Consider the following 22,761-nt stretch of genomic DNA (forward strand, 5'->3'; position numbering starts at 1 on the left):
TTCACGTGTTATTATTATGACATGCATTGTAATAATAATGACACATGATTATATCTAATGTATATGTCACTATGCATTACATACTCAGCATACATTCAGCATGCAAACCATGCTAATTATTCAAATCTTCCCCACGATCAGTAATCAATGTATTAAGAAAGATATGCACATATGTATATGATAACAGGGATTCCTTGACAAACTGGCCATTTTGGGCACTAAGTCACTGACCTCTGTGTGCAGCGACCTGGTTACCCACAGAAAAGGGTACAGCAATAACATCCTTCCAGGCAAATTCAACTGTACAAAAAAAATGCAAAGCACTCTGCCAAGAGAAATAACACATGCATCATATGGTTCCCAGAGATAAGTGCGTATTTATACATGTGTCTCCTGGTTTCTGTCTTCCTCTCTGCGAAGTGATTTAGGACTACAAGATGCTTAAAGGAAAAAAAAAAAAAAATAGCGATACCAATTCTACGTGGAGCACCAAAACAGCTCCTGTTTTAAGAAACTGCTGCCCTTTCGACTCCCCACAGAAGCTGAATTACTGGAGCAGGCGCCCTGCCTTAAACAAACTGGGCCGCTGGAGCAGGGAGCCAGCCAGCCACACTGCTGCGGGGTGGGCGTCCGCACGCCCAAACGAGGAACATGACCTCAGATACTCTTTCCATTGAAAGAGGGCTTAGTGCTTTCCAAACACCCGAAGGGAGGAATTTGTGTTCATCAAAATAATATATTCTTCTAACATGAGGGGTCAGCAAACTCCAGCCCATGCCAGGTTTTGTAAATAAGGTCATTCATCCCTGCACTGCCCGTGTCTTCCCGCTACGGCAGCAGAGCTGAGCGGGGATGACAGAAGCTGTGTCCCATCAGTCTAAAACAGGAACTATCCAGCCCTTCACAGAAACAGTCCGCCCTGTTCTCAGACAACAAATTCATAGCGATGCTTTCATATAGTTTTAGCATTCACTTTGAAATAGTCTTTTTCTCAGTAGTCTTAGGTAACCACCATATTGACTGAATCGATTATACGATTTTCTGATTTGGAAACATCCAACAGGAAAGGTATCTTCCGTTGCTGTCCTGTCACTAAGTCGTGTCTCGCTTTATGGGACCCCGTGGACTGCAGTGGACAGCCTGGTAGGCTCCTCCCAGAGTTCACTCAGATTCCTATCCACTTAGTCAGTGATGCTGTCTAACCATCTCATCCTCTGTCGCCCCCTTCTCCTTTCGCCTTCAATCTTTCCCAGCATCAGGGTCTTTTCCAATGAGTTGGCTCTTCCCATCAGGTGGCCAAAGTATAGGAGCTTCAGCTTCAGCAGCAGGCCTTCCAATGAATATTCAAGGTTGATTTCTTCTGGAATTGACTTGCTAACCTAAATTCCATCTGTGCCAAATGTATAAATAAAGCTACATTCCCTCTGCAGTTTTAATATATTATCCAGAAGAATCACTTGTGAAAGCTGAGGACGAGGAACAGCAACATGAAACTTCTGGTTTCTGGCCCAGCAATGGGGGCCTGTTCCTAGTAAGGTGAGACCCCCCTCCGGACCCAGGGTGGTCTGCATCCTATGTGGGTGCACACCCTGAGCCCGGAAGGAGAGACAAGGCCCTCCGGCAAGTGCAGGAGTGTCTGGAAGTGCGGGGTGAGCACCAAGGAGGATCGTCCCCAGTGGGGAGGTGGGTGACTGCTGCTGGCTGGCTCCCACCCCGAGCCTTGAGGGGGAGGGGGCAACACTCGTGGAAAGAGGTCCCTCTGCTCCAGGCGGGGGGGGAACCAGCAGAGCATGAAAGTGAAAGTCGCTCAGCCATGTCCGACTCTTTGTGACCCCATGGACTGTACCATGGAATTCTCCAGGCCAGAATACTGGAGTGGGTAGCCTTTCCCTTCTCCAGGGATCTTCCCAACCCAGGGATCAAACCCAGGTCTCCCACATTGCAAGGGGATTCTTTACCAGCTGAGCCACCAGGGAAGTCCATGAGGATCCAGCGGATCTTCCTGACCCAGGAATAGAACCGGGGTCTCCTGCATTGCAAGTGGACTGTTTACGAACTGAGCTATGAGGGGATTCCATCCCCTGGAATCGCCTCCCAAATCAACTACCTCTGTTTTCAGGGAAGGTCCAACTAAGAAACTAGAGTTCCTTGAAATCTTTCCTCAAGGGAAACTGAGTATTAAGAGAACCGCTAGAGCCGGACATGTGAGCCCAGGATGACTTCACAGACACGCATCCACACTCAGCTCCAGGCGGCCTGCAGGAGCGCTCAGCTGAGAACCCACCCAACCTCTCATGGGCTTCAGCCGGGCACTTGACACCACTGGGAGCAGCTATTAGGCCACCCGCAGATGGTTCACAGACTCCTGCGCTTGAGGACAGGCTCCTCACACAAAAGAAGAGAGCAGGACAAACGAGGCAATGACACCCAGCAGGCGACGCACGCAGCAGGTCAGCCCCTGACACAGGAAGGAGCCAGGAAGACGGGCCACCTGGGCCGCCAGCACCAGCTCTGCAGCGGGAGGGCCCACAACTTCCCCAGCCACGCTCCATTACAGAACCCTCCAGGAAGCCAGAGATCCTTCTAAAAATCAGAGGCAGTATTTTAAGGATTTCTGAAAACTTGTGTATTTTCTTTGAGTATGGTTTTTCCAGTAGTCATGTATGGATGTGAGAGTTGGACTATAAAGAAAGCTGAGTGCTGAAGAATTGATGCTGTTGAACTGTGGTGTTGGAGAAGACACTTGAGAGTCCCTTGGACTGCAAGGAGATCCAACCAGTCCATCCTAAAGGAAATCAGTCCTGAATATTCACTGGAAGGACTAATGCTGAAGCTGAAGCTCAAACACTTTGGCCACCTGATGTGAAGAACTGACTCATTTGAAAAGACCCTGATGCTGGGAAAGATTGAGGGCAGGAGGAGAAGGGGACGACAGAGGATGAGATGGTTGGATGGCATCACTGACTCAATGGACATGAGTTTGAGTAAACTCCGGGAGTTGGTGATGGACAGGGAGGCCTGGCGAGCTGCAGTCCATGGGATTGCAAAGAGTCGGACACGACCGAGCAACTGAACTGAACTGAACTTTAATACTAAAAAAAAAAAAAAAAAAAAACCAGCTGAGCCTCTCATACTTGACATAAAATCAGAATGAAAACTTTACAGATCTAAAGTTGTTACAATTCAACGAAGTCCAAGTGCTGTGACTCAGATCTGTTATTTCTTCTTTGGGGAAGCTAACATATACTGAGCACCTGTTTTACAGGTGAGCAGAGCTTAGCTCAGAAATCAGGCAGAGCTGAGGCATGAACCCACATCTTTTCCCAAAACACGTTTCCAGGGCACTAGTTGCTCTTGGGAAGCCATTCGCTGCACACTTTGTGAGTGATTCCTGCTGAAGACTCTGCGGGTGATCAGAGGTCCAGAGAGAGCCCACCTCGAACCCACAGTTAAGGAAAGACAGATGAACAGTGAGCAGTTTTGGCATCAGGACAGACTAACCACCCAGCTCAGGTCTCCATACAAAGAGCAGAGGGGTGGGCAGGAAGTGCTTGCTAAGGCTGCACAGATGAATGAAAGCCCCTGGAACTGCTTTTAATTTTTGTGAAGTATTCTCCACTGGAAGTGAGTGATAGTTGCTCAGTCATGTCCGACTCTTGGTGGCCCTATGGACTGCAGCCCATCAGGCTCCTCTGTCCGTGGGATTCCTCAGGCAAGAGTCCTGGAGTGGGGTGCTATTCCCTTCCCCAGAGGACCTTCCCAACTCAGGGATCGAACCCGTGTCTCCCGCGTTGCAGGCGGATTCTTTACTGTCTGAGCCACCAAGAAAACCGCACAATACTGAAGAATGGAAGCAATTCAGTATTTTTTTAAAAAATACACATGTCCACTATAGAGTATGAGAGAATTCCAAAAGATCATAACAGATAAAAGCGCAATTCCTCAAATTATTTGTCAAGTTTTTAATGAAAATAATATGTCATTGACAGTTTTGTTTCAGATAAATGCAAACCAGATACACAGTGTTATTATTTTTTTAATGGTTTAAGTGTAGCTTCGAAATCCACCCTTAAGGAGGTTAACTGTTCATGGGCACATTCTCATCTTTCTCCAAGTGAGAGTTCACTAAATCACATAAGAAAGGTGTAACACGTATATATAGGACTCAAACCATTCACAGAGCTAATTCAAAATGTAGTCCAGCAATCTACAAAATTCTGACGTGAATAAAGAGCCAGTTGCAAAGAAAATATCATACCTAGGAACCAAATCTAACCCGTGCTGCCCTCCAGACGGAAGCCAGAGGGAAGTGACGCCCTGGGCCGGCGCCCAGCCCGCCTAAGGCCGCTCGGCACCCAGCACAGTCAGCTGCAGAGCCTCCCCACCCGACCCAAGAGCGGGAAGGCCCCGAGGAAACCAGAAACGCCCCTCCTGAGTCTGGCCAAGTGCATGCGAACAGTTCAGAGACACAAGAACATAGAGGTCAAAGACCTTGGACGCGTGGAGGCCCCAAAATGGGGGAAATGACAGCCATTCAAAAAACAGATCCCCTAAATGGAAGAATGCTCCTGATCGTCACTTTTTCTTTCTTCAGTTCTTTTCTCTTTCCAACAATCCAACAATCCTTCCCTTTTATTTTCAACACGTTTTCCTTTAATTCCTTGCCAAGAAAGTGGAATCGCTCTAAGGCTCCAGCCATTTCCTGCTATCAGTGTTTCCAGAAACTACGCTTCCTGTAACTACAAAGAAAACACCTTCCGTGCCCAGTGGATGCGCCGGGCAGCCTTCCCCTCGTGTCCCTCTGCCCGCAACCGCCTCCTGCCCCCAATCATCTCCTGCCTCCCAATGCCCTCGTGGGGCTGCCCTGCTCCCTCCCGGGAAAGACGGTCCCTCGGGGCTCCTCAGGGCCCAGGGATTCGTGGACACAACGTGCTCTGACACTTCCTCTGTTCAAGACATCGTTGCCAACACTGGACACACATCATTTCATTTCACCTTCGCTCCAACGTGGGCTTGTCTAGCCCCACAGGCACCACCTTAGGCCGCGTCCTCAGCATCCGCTTAACAGATGAGGGACGGAGACTCACTTCCAGGGCCTCGGACTACCTGCGTTTCCTCCCTGAGAAATCACCAGCCCCAAAGCACTAGGGAACACCGGCCAGGGTGGGCAGTGTATCAACAGAGAAAGAAAAGACGAACAAGAGTATGAACTGTTTGTATCTCTCTCCATGCACACACCCCCCTCCCCAGGGGGCTCTGTTCACGTCTCATCATGACATTTGCAAAAAGATCGGGTCATCCCACCTGAAACCTGGTACCCAAAAGCTTGCTGTCTAATAGTCTAGGGTACTTTTCACCAGACTGCAACCCACAAGAAGTCATAATAATTTTGAATCTCAAGAATCTGACCAGGATACATTTCAAAAAATGTACCAATACAAAACAAAAAGAGCTGAAAAATAACTTAGGGAAAAAAAGTGACAGATTTCCTAATGATGGCCCATTTGACAAAAAAAAAAAAAAAAAAAAAGAACGGTTACAAAGCACAAAAGGTGCCAGAACCCCCAGCTATGACAGGCTCTCAGGAGAAATGCAATTCAACGAGAGCAGTAACATTAATAAAGAATAACCTTTAACACAAAGGCATTCCCAGTGACCCGGAAAGCCTTGAAAGCATCTGCGGTGCTCAACAGAGTGAAAGGAGGGATTCCAACCCCCTCCCCCGGATCCACACGGCCCATCCAGGGAAAGAGAACAGGGATCATTAGGGCTGTCCCTGAAACCCTGGCTACTATGGGGAAGTCATGCCTTCAGCAAGAGGCCCAAGTACGTGCAAGCTGACAACGTCTCGTCCCCAAGGCTAGGGTGTGTAACAAGGATTAACTGTGTGAAGATCCCAGAAGCAAGGACACACGGGTCAAAGAAATTGGTGAAGGTAGTGCCAGGCTGATGCTTAAGGTTAGGAAAGGGTTTGCACAAAATCCAGTAACTAGGAAGGAAGCAGCAGCTAAAATAAAACCAATGGGTGGACTAGGAGGAAATAATATTAAGTGATAAGACAAAGAAAAACGTCAACGGTATAAGCAGAACACAGGAAAAATCAGCAGGGGTGAAGTTCAAACCAAGGGGATAGGAAAGAAACCCACTCAGACACTCAGAGCAACAGGGAAGAGCAACTGTAAGCCTAAAATAAAGTCAGAGAAGAGACCAGAAATGTGAGAACCTACAGAATTCGGTTCCACCACAAAAGCACAGCCAGAAGGCGGGCACTGTCCTTGTTGGACAGCGAGGTCTCTGAGGTCAGGGCGGGTTTCCAGCGGGTCTGCCCAGATGGCGCCCGCAGTGGCCGAGAAGGATGAATGGATGCATGCGCTCACACCTTCCCGGCTCGAAAGGAAAACCCTGATCACCGCCACGAGGCAATAAATTACAATCCCTGCACCGTCTCCTGCCGACGGGCATTATTCAGCGGCAAGACCACTCAAGGTTACATTTGCACTCCCTTAAGAAGCCCTAGAATGCAAAGCCCACATTTTCACAGGGAAGACACTCAGTTTCTTGCCAAAATGTAGTGATTTCCACCAGATGAAGCTGGCTGGGCAGCTCTCCAACAGTGTAAACAATAGTTCATCTCTTAAATGTGAAACCATAGACTCTATCGGAGTCAGAAACTACATTAAAATAGAAGTGGCTTTGTTTCCATTTCCAAATCTGCACATGACGTAGAAAGGAGCTGATACGTATGAGAGGTAATTGATGCATGCGATTTTTTTTTTAATATGCATGGTTTGACATTTCGAGATCTTGTGTAGGAGAAGTAAGTGGGAGGCTAGAGGAAGGCAGAATCAAGTGAACAAACTTCAGGGGCTGAAAAATCAACTATGATCTCAACAGAAGGACAATAAGAAAAAAAAAAAAAGAAAAGATTACATCAACCACAAACTAGGGCAACTACACTTTGGCCATCTGAAGTGAAGAACCAACTCACTGGAAAAGACCCTGATGCTGGGAAAGATTGAGGGCAGGAGGAGAAGCGGACGACAGAGGATGAGATGGTTGGACGGCATCACTGATTCAACAGACGTGAGTTTGAGCAGGCTCTGGGAGATGGTGATGGACAGGGAAGCCTGGCGTGCTGCAGTCTGTGGGGTCGCAAAGAGTCGGACGCGACTGAGAGACTGAACCACGACAACAGTTAAATGGCATTTCGATAAAATCTTACCTCCTTTTCAATTTAATTTTGAATAGGTAATAAATTACATTATCCAAAAATCAAAAAAATGTAAAAAGCGATGGAGTGAAGTCTCCCTACATCTCCTGTTGCCCCTGCCCCCGGGTATCCACTGCTCCCATCCCCACCAAACTGCCAACAAAGCACTGGGCACGCTTTCTGGGTTTCCGCCATGTTTCATTATGTAACACAGACACACACAGGCATACACTTTCACCGTCCTTTCTAACACAGAAGTGTGGTGTGTGCACGGCTTTACACTTGCTCTTTCCACACGACGATGTGTGCAGAGAGCTTTGGTGCATTCGTTTCACTGCTACAGATTTTCTTTAGCCAGGTCCCTACAGGCCAACTTCCGGTGGTTTCTTCGACTGTTCTCTTCAACCAGGGCTGCAATCAGTTAATACTGGGCTTCTCAGGTGGCACTAGTGGTAAAGAACCCGCCTGCCAAAGCCAGAGACGCAGGAGATGCGGGTTCAATCCCCGGGTCAGAGATCCCCTGGAGGAGGGCAGGACAACCCACTCCCGGATTCCTGCCTGGAGAATCCCCATGGACAGAGGAGCCCAGTGGGCTACATTCCACAGGGTAGCAAAGAGTTAGATATGACTGAAGCAATTTAGCATGCATGTTAATACCGGGTGAAGTCATCTTGCCTGTGTGTGAGTACATCTGAATGATAAACTCCCAGAAGTAAAACAACTGATTCAACATGAAGTGAAAGTCGCTCAGTCGTGTCTGACTCTGCAACCCCATGGACTGTTGCCCACCAGGTTCCTCTGTCCATGGAATTCTCCAGACCAGAGCACTGGAGTGGGTTGCCATTTCCTCCTACAGCGAATCTTCCCAACCCAGGGATCGAACCCAGGTCTTCCGCACTGCAGGCAGATTCTTTACCGTCTGAACAACCAGGGGAGCCCAGCTGATTCAGAGTACATGCACTGCTAATTCTGACCGACACTGCCAAACTGCTCTCTTCCTGGGCTCTACCAACGGGTGCTCCCACCAGGAATGCACACCAATACCTGCCTCCTCATAAAATTACCAATGGTGTGTTAAACGATCTACTAATTTTTGCAAATCTGACAGGAGAAAATGGTACCGTGGTGTGCTTTTAAATGGTGTTTATCTTATCGTGAAAGGGGCTTCCCTGGTGGCTCAAATGGTAAAGCGTCTGCCTGCAATGCAGGAGACCTGGGTTCAATCCTTGGGTCAGGGAGATCCCCTGGAGAAGGAAATGGCAACCCACTCCAGCATTCTTGCCTGGAAAATCCCATGGATGGAGGAGCCTGATAGGTTACAATCCATGGGGTTGCAAAGAGTCAGATATGACTAAGCAACTTCACTGTCTTATTGTGAAAGAGGCTGAGCATCTCTTTGTTCATATCCTTGGACTATTTTTATTGGGTTGTTTTTTCCTTCATCATTCTGGGAGCTCCCTGTATGTCAGGCAGAGCTCTGCTGTGATACGGACTATTAGCCTTCTTACAAGGCTGACGGTAAAGAAGAGCCTCGACTGCCCTGTTGGAAGCAGGAGAGAGACAGTGCAGAAAGGCAGAGGGAGTCACAGAATAAACTGGGATTCGGTGTTATTCAGGACCATCAAAAGGTGTTTTTGCAAATGTAGACAAACTCCTCAATCTTTCCGTTGATTAACTCCAGATTTTGAGTCACATTTAATGGCTCTCCCTACTCCAAGGCAAAGTCGGACACAACTGAACTGAACTGAACTCCAAGGCTAGAAGGGAACTTCCTTGTTTTTATGGTATCTTTTTTTAAATGTATATTTAAACATATGATCCACATGGAATTTATCCTGGAGTAAAAGATACGCTCTAATTTTGTTTCCAGATGAGTACTCAGTTGTCCCCAAATCATCTATTCAATAGCCCATCTCTACTTCTCCTGTATGAGATGACACTTTTAAAGTATACTAACTTCCTCTACATGTCTGGCGCTGTTTTAAGGCCTTTCCGTTCTGGTGTACTGGTTTATCTATTGACATGCCAGTACCACGTTGTTTGAATCTCTGCAGTTTTGTAAGCAGGTATTTAACCTGCCTTAAGATAATTAACCATGAGACACAAAGAACATTATCGTAAAGAGGCACAACGACGGAGGACCCGAGAATGTTTCCACAGTAAACTTCTGGTCCTGGGACAAAAGGAAATTTGAAAAAAAGCATGCGGTCTTCACAGCGAAGATAAAATGTATAATGACCCAAATGCAGGCAGCACGGTGATCAGGCTCCTCTGGGTATCACTGCAGAGGTTTATTTGAGAAGCTCCTAGAACCCTGGGATGGGGGGCACACCCAGGTCGTGGACAGAGCGGCGCAGCCTGACTGCCCCCCACTCGGGGTGCTCCGCCCAGGCAGGGACATGCTCTTCCTGCAACACTGCTTCTTACACAGCATTCACCGACTTCTAAAAGTCAGATACGCTTGCATGCTTATAAATGATTCAGCACGTCCAAACACATGGCACTGTTTCAGCACTTCATAAGCAACGCTTTCTCTTTCCTAGTCTAGAAAGTGTTTTCGTCAAAGTAAAAAGCTTTTTATCACCGCCTCAGGAACTAAAGCTGAGGCAGCCAGAAAGCCCCTCCGCCCTCAGCCCTGGAGCTCCCCGAGCCCATGGCTCAGATATAGGAAGATGCCACGCTCTCAGCGACTCCGAAGCCCTGGTCACTGGGGCCAGAGCGGACTCAGATCTCGTGGAAAAGAAAAAAGAATCAAAGGAAGTTTCGGCTTACACGAGCAGAATTTATTGGCCACATTACTTATTTCATTGTTCCTTTGTGGAAACTCACATTTTTATAGGACCGTCTTGCTCGGTTTCTCCCACTTTTACACCTTCTCCTACTTATTCCTTAGACTTCTGTCATTGGCATTTGTGTGAGGCACTGAGGTGAAGACAAGGAATAGAAGGTGCTTCCTGCCCCTGGGGAGCACACACATGTGGACCAGTACGAGCTCCAGGCACTGGGAGACACAGATGGACCCGTGAGCAGGCTGGGAGCAGGGCTGGACTCTAGAGGACCCAAAGCTGCCTTGGGGGGCTGGGGAGGGGGGAAGGGCTGGGTGTAGGAGGAAACCTCCTGACCCAGCCAGAAGCTCAGGGTCCCAAGCGGTTGGCACCATGGGCACTGGAGGGGAGATGAGACGGGAGGCGTCGGGGGGTCACGGCACAGAGAGCTTTAAAGGCAGATGGAGGGGGACACAGGGGTCTTCCTGGGGGCAGTGGATGCTGTTAAAGCACGTGCTTCCCGCTATGAACCCCTCCACCAGTCGCCAGTGATCGCCTTTGATCTTGTCCGCATCCCTCATCACGCAGCAGCTTGTCGAAGGCAAGAATGGGTCCGGACTGACTCATGAGCAGCAGGGACAAAGGCAGCTGGTGCTCAGTGGACGCGTGCACGTTAGATCATCTGATGACGCCCCTTCCCCAACCAAACACTGGAATGACCTGGGCGGGGTTGGGGGGTGGTGCGGATCTGGCAGTCTCTCCTGGCTCCCTCCCACCAGCTGTATCTTCCCTCCTCTGCGGGAAGCCCCCAGCAGATCACCCCACTTCTGTGCCCGGGATTCTGACGGCAGATTCCCCTTCAGCCTCAGCTCCACACGCCTAACACTCCGCCTCCTGGAGACACTTCTCAAGCCTCCTCCCGCTGGACCATTTTCACCAAGATGTGTCCTCAGAGCTCACAAGTGTGCCCGCTTCCTGGTTCAGCACAGACGAGCATGCCCACGCTCACCCACGCCCCCCGCCGCACCGTGCAGGGCCAGCCCTCCATGCTCTTTCACCGTATACCTTCCCTGCTGCAAGGCTCTCCGCTGTTCCCGACACTCCGCTAACTGTCCAGTTTCTCGTCCACCCTCTCCGACCAGGGCACGACCTTCCAATCGAGAAGCAAAATGCAAACTTGACAAGGCCCTAACCGCCCATGGGCACCTCAGGGAGGTGCTCCCAGAGGTCAGGCCTCACTCTGCTCCTTGGGGCGACCTCTGTCTAGGATGACCTCTTTCTCACGCCCACCGAGCTGGCAGCCCTCGGTCGCTGACATTCCAGTTTAACTTCCTCTTCCCGGAGAGACTCTCATGGATCACCCAGACCACAGCAGCCCACCCTCCAGCTGAACTCAGTGCAAACTCTGAAGATGCTTGACGCTTCTGCTATTTGGGGCCCACATCGCAGCGGGCTCGCCACAGGGCAGGCGCAGCGCGTCTCCATGCGGATCTTTCTTTTCCGGGTCACAGGACCGTGACCCCGCCCCCCACATGCGCCTCCACCATCGCCGACCTCCCGCGGCCCCCCAGCCCGTCTCGGCCCGCCCGGCCTCCCCTCACCTGCGGGAGGGCCCGCCGCAGAGGACCCCCCGCCTCCGCCTCACAGAAGCCCAGCTCTACCACGGAAGGCGGTCTTCTCACCTTCCCCCTCACCTCTCTGTACAGCCCTTCAAAGGACAACCGTGAGACCCTCGGCGGCGGCCCGGAGAAGCTCCGTCAGCCTTACAGCCCCTCCCCCGGACGCCCCTCAGCCGCCTCCTGACGGAACGGGGCAGCACCAGCTCTGACTGCCTGCGGGTCTCTGTCTTGCCCGTCAACCTCGGCTTTCCACTGCCTCTGTCACGGCAGTCACTAAAAGGATGCCGTCTCTAGGCTTCCCTGGTGGCTCAGAGGGTAAAGCGTCTGCCTGCCATGCGGGAGACCTGGGTTCGATCGCCGGGTCGGGAAGATCCCCTGGAGAAGGAAATGGCAACCCACCCACTCCAGTACTTTTGCCTGGAAAATTCCAGATGGAGGAGCCTGGTAGGCTACAGTCCATGGGATCGCAAAGAGTTGGACAGGACTGAGCAACTTCACTTCCTTCATGGTCTGCCTCGGAGAACCTGCCTCATGGCCAGAATGTGAAACTAAAGAGCCTTTGTTCAGCTCAGGGGAACACCCTGACCCGGCCCCAGGGTTAATGGCTGCAGGAACCAAGAAACTAACACATCCCTTCCCCAAGGCTGGCCTCTTACTTGACTCCTTCAGGTCCTCGCCCTCCCTGTTCTATAAAAGACCCAGCCTCCAGACTCCCATAGAGGGTACTCCGGGACGCTAGTCCACAATCGTCCTGGATGCCAGACTTTGGAATAAACTTGCTGCTCCTTGCATCCACACCTCGTCTTCCGATTACTGGCTCATCCTGCAGTGAGCAGACCGCGCCTGGACTCAGGAACACAGAGTAGGCTCCGATATGCCCTTCCCCGGCCCTCTTCCCCCGGCCCTGCCTGGAAGAACCCTCCACCGCCAGACCCGGCCCGGCTGCCCTGGAGCGCTTTCTGGGCCCTCTGAGGAGAGGGGGCTCAGCTCGGGCCCCAGAGCTGCTGCACCAGCTTCGCCGAGGAGCCTGCTGTCCGCTAGCCCGTCTCTGTGCTCCCTGACACACGGTGGGCTGACTCCTGGCTCCTCGGGACAGGGCCAAGGCCAAGGACGCTTCTGATGAGTGGCCTTCAGCGTCTCAGCTCCTAGAAGGCAGACATCATGTTGTTGTTCAGCTTCCTTTCGCCTCCGAATTTTCAACACGAGGATCTGGCTCCTTCCATGGATGTGTCCCCATCTCTCCAGGCTCAGGACTGTAACCCAGGAAGACGAGCCCCTGCCCTCAGGTTCCCACCAGGCTCTCCTTCTGCACAGGGAGACAGGCAGCAGCAAGTAGGCCAGTCACTGAATGAGAGAACTGCAGAGGTGCAGAATGCGACAAGGAAACTCAGAGTGCAGGCACCCTCTATCTCCTTTGTAAGATGTGAGCAGTTCCACCACTGAGCTGACTATGGCTCCAATCATCAGCTTTTTATTGCAAAATTCAGACTCAAATTGAAGAAAGGAGGGAAAACCATACTTTGGCGAAGGAAATGGCAACCCACTCCAGTATTCTTGCCTGGGGAATCCTAGCGGGCTATAGTCCATGGGGTTGCAAAGAGTTGGACACGACTGAGCGACTTCACTTTCACTTTCTTTCACTCAGGTATGACCTAAAACAAATCCCTTATGATTATACAGTGGACGTGATGAATAGATTCAAGGGATTAGATCGTGCCTGAAGAACTGCAGACAGTGGTTTGTAACACTGTACAAGAGGGGGCGACCAGAACCATCCCAAAGAAAAGGAACTGCAAGAGGGCAAAGTGATTGTCTGAGAAGGTCTTACACATAGCTGAGGAAAGAAGAGAAGTGAAAGGCTAGGAGAAAGGAAAAGATAAACCCAACTGAATGCAGAGTTCCAGAGAATAGCAAGGAGAGATAAGAAAGCCTTCATAAGTGAACAATGTAAGGAAATTGAGGAAAACAACAGAATGGGAAAGACTAGAGATCGCTTCCAGAAAACTGGAGATACCAAGGAAACATTTCATGCAAAGATGAGCTCAATAAAGGACAGAAATGGTATGGACCTAACAGAAGCAGAAGATAATAAGAAGAGGTGTCAAGAATCCATAGAAGAACTGTACAAAAAAGGTCTTAATGACCTGGATAACAAGGATGGTGTGGTCACTCGCACAGAGCCAGACATCCTAGATTGTGAAGTCAAGTGGGCCTTAGGAACTATTAATACTAATGAAGCTAATAGAGGTGATAGAATTCCAGCTGAGCTATTTCAAATCCTAAAATATGATGCTGTGAAAGTGTTGCACTCAATATATCAGCAAATTTGGAAAACTCAGCAATGGCCACAGGACTGCAGAAGGTCAGTTTTCATTCCAATCTCAAAGAAGGGAAATACCAAAGAACTTTCAAACTACCATACAGTTGTGCTCATTTCACAGGCTAACAAGGAATGCTCAAAATTCTTCAAGCTAGGCTTCAGCCGTATGTGAACCAAAATCTTTCAGATGTTCAAGCTGGATTTAGAAAAGGCACAGGAACCAGAGATGAAATCGCCAACATTTGTTGGATTATAGAGAAAGCAAGGGAATTTCAGAAAAAAAACATCTACTTCTGCTTTTATTGACGAGCTAAAGCCTTTGACTGTGTTGCTGTTGTTCCGTCACTAAGTCATGTGCAATCCTTCGCAACCCCCTGGACTGCAGCACGCCAGGCTTCCCTCTCCTTCACTAACTCCGGAAGTTGGTTCAAACTCATGTCCATTGAGTCGGTGATGCCATCCAACCATCTCATCTTCTCCTCTTGCCCTCAGTCTTTCCCAGCATCAGCATCTTTTCCAGTGAGTCATCTCTTCCCATCAGGTGGCCAAAGTATTGGAGCTTCAGCTTCCACATCAGTCCTTCCAATGAATATTCAGGGTTGATTTCTTTTAGGATGAACTGGCTGGATCTCCTTGCAGTCCAAGGGACTCTCAAGAGTCTCTCCAGCACCACAGTTTGAAAGCATCATTTCTTTGGTGCTCAGCCTTCTTTATGGTCCAACTTTCACATCATACATTACTTCAGATCTGACTGTGGGGATCACAACAAACTATGGAAAATTCTTAAAGACATGGGAAAACCAGACCACCTTACCGGTCACCCAAGAAACCGGTATTGAGTTCAGGAAGCAACAGTTAGAACTGGACACAGAACAATGAACTGGCTCAAAATTGGGAAAGGACTACAAGGCTGTATATTGTCATCCTGCTTATTTAACTTGTATGCAGAATACATCATTTGAAATGCTGGGCTGGATGAAGCACAAGCTGGAATCAAGATTTCCAGGAGAAATATCAGTAACTTCAGATATGCAGCCCCCGAATGGCAGAAAGCAAAGAGAAACTAAAGAGCCTCTTGATGAAGGTGAAAGAGAGTGGAAAAGCTGGTTTAAACCCAACATAAAAATCTAGGATCATGGCATCCAGTCCCATCACTTCATGGCAAATAGATGGGGAAAAAGTAAAAATAGTAACAGATTTTCTTTTCTTGGGCTCCAGAATCACTGGGGATGGTGACTGAAGCCATACAATTAAAAGACACTTGTTCCTTGGAAGAAAAGCTATGACAAACCTGGACAGCATATTAAAGCAGACCCATCACTTTGCCAAGAAAGGTCTGTATAATCAAAGCTATGGTTTTTCCAGTGGTCATGTATGGATGTGAGAGTTTGGACCATAAAGAAAGTTGAGTGCCGGAAAATTGATGCTTTTGAACTGTGGTGTTGGAGAAGACTCTTGAGAATCTCTTGGACTATTAGGAGGTCAAACCAGTCCACCCTAAAAGAAATCAGTCCTGAATATTCATTGGAAGGACTGCTGCTGAAATACTTTGGCCACCTGATGTGAAGAGTTGACTGACTGGAAGAGACCCTGATGTTGGGAAAGACTGAAAGCAAAAAGAGAAGGGAAAACAGAGGCTGAGAGGTTGGATAGCATCACTGACTCAATGCACGTGACTCTGAGCAAACTCTGGAAGACAGTGAAGGACAGGGAAGCCTGGCATGCTGCAGTCCACGGGGTCACAAAGAGTCGGACAAGACTGAGCGACTGTATAACAACTTAGTGGAGTTTCCCCTTAGACAGATTTATATCAGCTGGAGGAGCTCGATTTACATTTTAAAAGGAAATTAAAATGTTTTCAATTAAAATTAAGAGTTCTTCTTTTAAGAGGGAAATATTCCTTTTTTGTTAAAATTATTTTTTCTTTCCTTCTCAGAATTTGTGAGCTGATTTTAACAAACAATAGCTACCAGTGTATTAACTGGTAGAACGTTCACCACATCAAGCAACCTTCTGTACAGTAAACAAAATCTATTACTCTACACTGCATTTGTGTGTGTGCGATAAGTACTTTTAAGATCTACTCCCTTAGTAACTTTCAAATATGTAATACAGTATTAATAATTACAGTCACCATGCTGTATCCCCATCTCTTATTTATTTATTGCACCTCACTTACTTTTGTTAATGGGATAGAAAAAGTTTTAGAGGCAAAATTACCTAAAGCTAATGGGTCAGGCTGACATTGCAGAAGACACCATCTTCTATGGTTTCCACTGTTTCTCATTTAAATGTTTAGGGATTATCTGTGTTCGTGGAAGTTGCTTGAAATTAAAAGAAGAATTTTGCGAAACTAAAAGCTGATGAATCTGATTAAGTCCTCCCAGTTCAAACAGCTTCTCCTTTGGATTAAACCCTGATTCCACCAGTCAGGACAGACACAGGCAGCTCCATGTCGCTGGGCTCTTTCCTGATCTCACCCGGGCCTGGCGGCAGGTCCTCACAGCGTTCCTTTGCTGGTTATCTTGGTGGGTATCCCATCGGCTCTGCAGCTCCTCTGAAGGACTAGTTTCCGCTGTTTGTATCTCCCTGTCAGTTGCTGTTAACTGATTTCTACCCAGTTTCGCTGCTGTGTGGTCAGCCTTGCATCGCACTGCAATCCCAGAATCATCAGGTCCACAGGAACAAGTTAAATGTGAAGTTGAGTGTAGCGTCTGTGTGTTACACACACTTGCTCTTAAAAGGGACCATATTTATCTCAGTTTGCTCAAGTGTTGGCCACACAGTATCTTAAGTCTCAAGAAACAGAGCAAGGAGTGGTTAGCCATGGATGGAGAGTATATTAAAAATCCACCTTTCCTAGACACATACACATTTTCTGCTCAGAATATTTTAGAAATACACAACAAATTGTAGCGTGAAGACGTGTTTGCCACCTGCACCAACAAACACTTTCTCATCCTATCTCATCCCTCTCTCCTATCTCATTTTCCTCACTGTCTCTGCTGTCTCTGAGCAGTGTTTTTCTTTTCTACAGCTCTATGCATTATTCACAGCAGCCTACTGGGGAAACACCCATGAGGAGAGAGGCAGGAGCATTTGTGAAAGGAAGAGAGAGACAAGGACCTTCCTTTAACTTTTGTGTGTCCTTAGGGCAGGATTCCCAACTCAACTCCAAAAGTTCTTGCCCCACTGGTATACATACCTCCCGCACGCCCTGCCACTCTCCACGTGTAGACAAAGTGAGCTGTTTCCTCCAAAAGACAGTGCAGCTCCTACTGGCCTGTCAAAGCATGGCCTCTTGGCATTCCTTTCCTGTCTGTGTGCATACACACACACACACACACACACACGCACACACACACACACACACACACAGAGCACTGCAAAGCAGACCTCACAGCAACACCTCTCCAAGCAGTGAAGTCCCGAAGCCCAGTGCCAGAGGACAAGCTCGGAGATCAGCGCTTAAAGGCAGATGGCTGATGAAGCGCAGTCGGCACCAGCCTGCCAGGGTCAGAGAGCGACCGCTGACCCCCCTGGTGCTGGGCGTCAGTGGCGCACTTGCTTCTCGGAGGCTCTCTTCTCAGGCTGGTGAACTCTTGGACCACAGCCTGCTAGGGCAGTGCCTGGCAAGTGGCAGGAGCTCTTAGTAAATGTTTGCTCCGTGCATTACCCAGCGAATCAGTGAATCTGTGTGAACCAAAATGCGGAGCCAAAATGCACAGGAGTGGAAACAGGATATTATACTCTCAAAACAGGATTGCTTTCCAATGATGGTAAAACAGGCATTCCTACAAACAATCAGACACAGCAGCCTTTATGTGACAACCTGCTTGTTAGACCCAGAAGAGATCAGACAGAAAGGGAAAAAGGGAATAAAGGTGCACAGCTATGACACATCCTTACACGTGGGCACTTTCGCATTCTTACAGAAGCCCAAATTTTTCTCAAAAAGACTCGTTTTCATTGACAAATATCAAAAAAGTCTGCCAAGGTTCAGGTACTTCAGCAGTTCTCACAAATGTGGCTTGTCATGCAGCAACAGACAGAAAGAGAGTCCCCACCGTGAAGGACACAGTGTCTGAGCAGAAACTGGATGTGGTCTCCTTAAAGCCACCATCTAGCCTCTTGCAGTTTTTGCAGTGAGGTGGGTCCAATAATAGATTTTTCTCAAAAGTGTGTGTGCGTGTGTGTGTGTGAAAGTTGCTCAGTCGTGTCCAACTCTTTGAACCCCATGGACTACACAGTCCATGGAATTCTCCAGGCCAGAATACTGGAGTGGGTAGCCATTCCCTTCTCCACGGGATCTTCCTAACCCAGGGACCTTCAGTACTTACTACCTTAGTAATGTCCCAAAGATTTTTAGAAACATTGGTTCCTTATCCCAAGCTACTTCTCACTGACTTGGTTAAGGGGGGGCGGGGGCGGGGGGGGGGGGGGGGCCGTGGCTGGGTGGGCAGGGAACAAGAAACAAACAAAAGCCTTCAACAACTCCTGAGTCTATTATCACTGGGGCGCTCCCTGTGGAAACTCCCTGCAGGGCGGGGGGGTGGGAAGGGGGGCAGATGGCCCTCTCTCACCGGGTCCTCTGTCTTTCCAAAAGGAAAGTTTGCTAAGGACTCTTCCAAGACACCTCCATCTTACCTGAGATGTTCATCTTTATTCTTCTCCCCAACATCCCTCCCAACCTGCCCCACCCCAGACAAACAGCAGTAACAGCAGAAACAGAAGCTTCATCATTTTAGGGAAATCCCTACACACCCCGTCTCCCTAGCACAGTCATCCACCCAAAACTTTCATATGCAAGGTATGGGAGCCTCCACCCCCTTCTCCCTCCCTTCAACCAGCTGCAAATTGTGAAAAATAGCTGTTTTATTTTTTAGTGAAAGAAATCCCTAGAGGAGGAGGAAGGGGGCAGACTGGAATCCCAGTCCTAGGCACCGGACTAACCCAACTCAAGTCAGAGTGAGTTAGGAGCTCCACGCTCTCCACCAACCTTCATTCAGTTCACTGCCAAGCGGGGTCTGTTTCAGCAAATACAGATGTCCGTGCCTAACACGTCTAAGGGCAGCAGGCGAGGCCGCTCCCCGCAGACCGTGTCCTTCCTGAACCACAGCATCTAGGAATCAAGCAACACCCGCAAGGTGGGGGCCCGAAGGAGGCAGACACCTGAGAGCTGCCAGGCGGGTCGGACTGGGGGGAGGCCACAGGATAGAGGTGTCCGCTGGGAGTCCAGGGCCCACACCCCGCTGTCCTTTCAGGTCAGTGGCAAACACGAGCAGAGACTGCCGCCAGCGGCTCCAGACCGCCAACAAGCGTTCGCGAGGCCGCTGGGTCCCGCGGCCCGCGCGGGCTGAATCTTGCCAGGGAGGCGGGAGCTCGCGGCGGGATGGGGGGCGGCGGCCAGGCCCCACCAGACACGCTCACACGCCCGGGAGCGGCACCCCAGAGGCTCCCGGGCGGGCGATGAGCCCAAACGGGTTCCGGCCGCGAGAAGGGGTCGGACCCTGGGTGCCCGGGAGGTGCAGGCCGGCCAGGGCTGCGGAGTGAGCGGCAGATGGGAGTGGCAAGCCGAAAACGGCCACCCTGGAACCTCCGGCCGGGAGAAGGCGCCGCGGAAACGCGGGTCCCGGTCGAGAGGCAGACAAAGGCTCGGGTGCGCACGCGGTGGACGGTGGCGCCGGAGCCCGCGCCGAGGGCCTCGAGGAGCCGCGCCCGACCCGGCTGGCGCCGAAGTCGCCCGGGGTTCCCGCGGGCGCGACCTCCCGCCCCGCCCCGCCCCGGTCTCCGGTCCTCACCTCGCTCGCCCTCCATCCAAGACAACGGCGGCCCCCTCCTCCGCGCACCCGGCGCCTCTTCCCTGAACATCTCCTGCCTCCTGCCTCCTAGCAAATATCTGCCTCGATGCTTCTGCTCGGTTTTGCCCCCCTCCCCCGTGACACGCCTTCCGCCACCCCTGCTCCGGCGCGCTCCGAGCCCCGCTCGCGGGGAGTGCCCGGGGTCCCGGGTGGGGCGCGGCCCCAGGGGTCCGGACCGGCGGCGCCGTTCTCCCTCGTCCTAACAGCCCATTGTCCTGCCCCTTACCAATCCGAGCACCGGCTAAGCCCCAGGATCTAGACTCGAAATCCTAGAGAAAGTGGACTCTGGGCGGAGGCACACCCATCTCCACGCGGTCGGTCCACGCTCTGGAACCGGGTCCCGGTGGGGCCCGGGGTAGCCAGGCCGGGCGCGACACCGCGCCCGGGGAACAGCCGGTGCCTCCACCTTCGGGGGCGCGGGGTCCCGGGGCCCTGGCCTGCCGTCCTCCAGCCGGGGGAGGCAGCGGGCGGGACCCCCCGGAGGAAGGAAGCGCCTCTGCTCCAGCCAAGTGACCCCAGGCTAAAGAGAGAGGAGCCGGCGTCCGTGGTGCGGGAGTTGATAGAAGACGTGCAGGGCAAGCGTGGCCAGAAACAGCCCCGGGGGCCCGAGGCGGGCAGCAGCAGGTCCCGCCCCAAGCGCGCGGCTCCCGCCGCCCTCCCGGCTCACCCTTCGCCGCCACACGAAGAGCCTGGGGAAGCCCGGGGTCCCGGGCTGGCCGAGCCCCCCGACCCTCCAGAGAAGCCCGTCGCCGGCCACCCAACGCCCCCCGGCCGGCCACACACACCCGGCCCGCCGCCCGCCGCCCGCCGCCCGCCGCCCGCCGCGGGGAACGTGGAACCTGACACTTACTGGGGCTCAGGAAACACTCCGTCAGCCTTCGGAAGCAGCTCGCGTTATTAGAAGGTCCATCTTCCATGTCGGAGCCGAAGAGCAGCGGGAACGCGGCGGCGAGCGCGGCGCCGGCGCCTCGGGGCCGCCGCGCCGTTCGGCCGCCGCCGCCCGGGCTGGGACCGGGACCGGGACCCGGAGCGGAGCAGCCCCCGCCGGCGCCCGGGAAGCCGCGGGAGCCCGCGCAGTGGGCGGCCGGGCCGAGCGGGAGCCGGGGCGGCGGCGGCGGCCGGGGCCCGGCGCGGGCCGAGAGCAGCAAGCCCCGGAGCGCGGGGGAAAGGAAGAGCCGCCGCCGCCCGCCGCCGCCGCGGTGACTCCTGCTGTGGGGGACGCTCAGGAGAGCCGCCTCTTGTCCGCCGCCGCCGCCAGCATCGCCGCCGCCTCCTCGGGCCGCCGCCGCCGCCGCCGCTGCGCCCTCCCTTCCTGGGAGACGCGCGGGGAGGTGGAAGGCAGATGAGGAGGGGAGAAGAGAAGGCGGGGGTTGGGGGGGCGGCGGCCAGAAGTAAAAGGAAGATGGAGCGGAGGCGCGGACCGGGGAGGAGAAGGCGAGCGCGAAGGGAGCGCGCGCTGCGACCCAGCCGCCCCCGCCGCCGCGCGCAGACAGGGCGCCGGGGCCCCCCGGGGGGCTGGCGCGGCCAGCGGAAGAGGGGGGCGGGCGCGGGGACCAGGCGCGCTCGGCCCGGCCGCGACCAGGCGGCTCGGGGGCCGGGCCCGGGCCCGCGGCGCTCCTCCCGCCGGCGGCGCTGCGCCCGGGCTCCGGGCGGAGTTTGCCGGAGCCGGGCTCGTCCCCCGCCGGGGGCAGAGGGGCCTGGGGGAGGGGAGCAAGTGGCTCTTCGGGGCTGGCCATGCCCCCCCCCCTCCTCCTCCTCGGGCCGCCGGTGGGGGCCGGCCGCGGGCGGGAGGGGCGCGCGGCAGGCCGGGACTCCGCGGGCTCCGCCCCCGCAGGGCCAGCCCTCCCGGGCCGGTCGTCCCGATCGTCAGCCTAGTCCTCCTCTCCGGTCTTCCGCGCCCGCTCGGCCCAGTCTTCACATCGTATTCCGCATGGGGGTCGGGGTGGGGGGGGTTGGCGGCGGAGTACCCGGGGCCCCGAGGGCGAGTTCCCCGCGGCGGCGCCTGGCTGCTGGCAGGCGCGCACAATCGGCGTGCTCCCAGCGGGCGAGGGGCGGCGGAGACGCTGCCTGCAAGCGTGGCGTGGTCTGTGCGCGCTCCGGTGGTGGCTAAGCCTCAGCGACTGCTCGAAAGCAGCGGAGAAAAGCGCCGCAGTGCCGCTGCCCGTGGAGGCGGCGGCGGCGGCGGCTGCAGAAGACGCCCACTGGCGGAGCCAAGGTTCCCCACGCCGCAGCCGCCCGCGCCCACGCAGCGCGCCCCGCAGCTACTTGCCCCCCGGCGCCAGGCCCCACACCCCAGCGGCTCCCGGCGTCCAGGGTGCGCCCCAGGCCCGGGCCGGAGGACCGGGCCACGCCTGGGTCTCTGCGAGGCGTCCTCACATCTGGTGTTACAGATTCTTGATACCCGCCTCCCTGCAGCTGCTCCAGCTGTGCACCGCCGGGCGAGCCCTGTCGGCCAGTCCCCTGCCCGAGCCCGGGAACCCTCCCGCCAGCCAGCCCGCAGCTCCAACCGAAATGTGCTCACAACTCCCAGGAGAGTGCCAACTCAGACGCTGGGTTGGAATTTCTATCAAGACTTACTGTTCCCAGTAAACTAGGGTTTAGCAAGCCAGCTCTTCCCCAGGACTCCCTTTCTGATACTCACTTTACAACGAACTTTGTGTGCACAACCCAGTTTGCCCAGGTAAGGCCAGAGAATAGAAAAGGCAAACAAGTTCTGAGACCAAGTCCTCACCCTCGGCTATCTCGGACCATGCCCCCCTTTCTCGGCCCCCAGCAGTTGCTACAGAAAGGAACTTTGTCGCCCAGCAGGCGCTCTGAGCACGGAGCGGCCGCCAGAAGTTTGCCAAGTTGGAAAGCCGAGCGCCCGGCGCGCAGGTGTCGGTACTCGCCCGTCGCGGGCAGCGGGGCCATCGCAGCGCTGCGGGTCGGGGGTTGAGGCGGCGGGCCGGCTGCCCCACGGCGGGACAGGCTGTCCAGACTCCCTGGC

The 22,761-nt window shown here is 53.0% G+C and overlaps 1 protein-coding gene across 1 annotated transcript in view; it reads right to left on the bottom strand.

The window, feature by feature from the left end:
* The window catches only part of PDE10A (phosphodiesterase 10A), a 265,628-nt gene extending 244,117 nt beyond the window's left edge, over positions 1 to 21,511 (bottom strand). The window contains exon 1 of the mRNA XM_052645868.1: positions 20,626 to 21,511. Coding sequence (XP_052501828.1) covers positions 20,626 to 21,511 — 886 coding nt within the window. The remainder of the gene's footprint in view (positions 1 to 20,625) is intronic.
* Between the last annotated feature and the right edge of the window lie 1,250 nt (positions 21,512 to 22,761).

The sequence above is a fragment of the Budorcas taxicolor genome, chromosome 9, assembly GCF_023091745.1.
Source record: "Budorcas taxicolor isolate Tak-1 chromosome 9, Takin1.1, whole genome shotgun sequence".
NCBI classification, from domain to species: Eukaryota; Metazoa; Chordata; class Mammalia; order Artiodactyla; family Bovidae; genus Budorcas; species Budorcas taxicolor.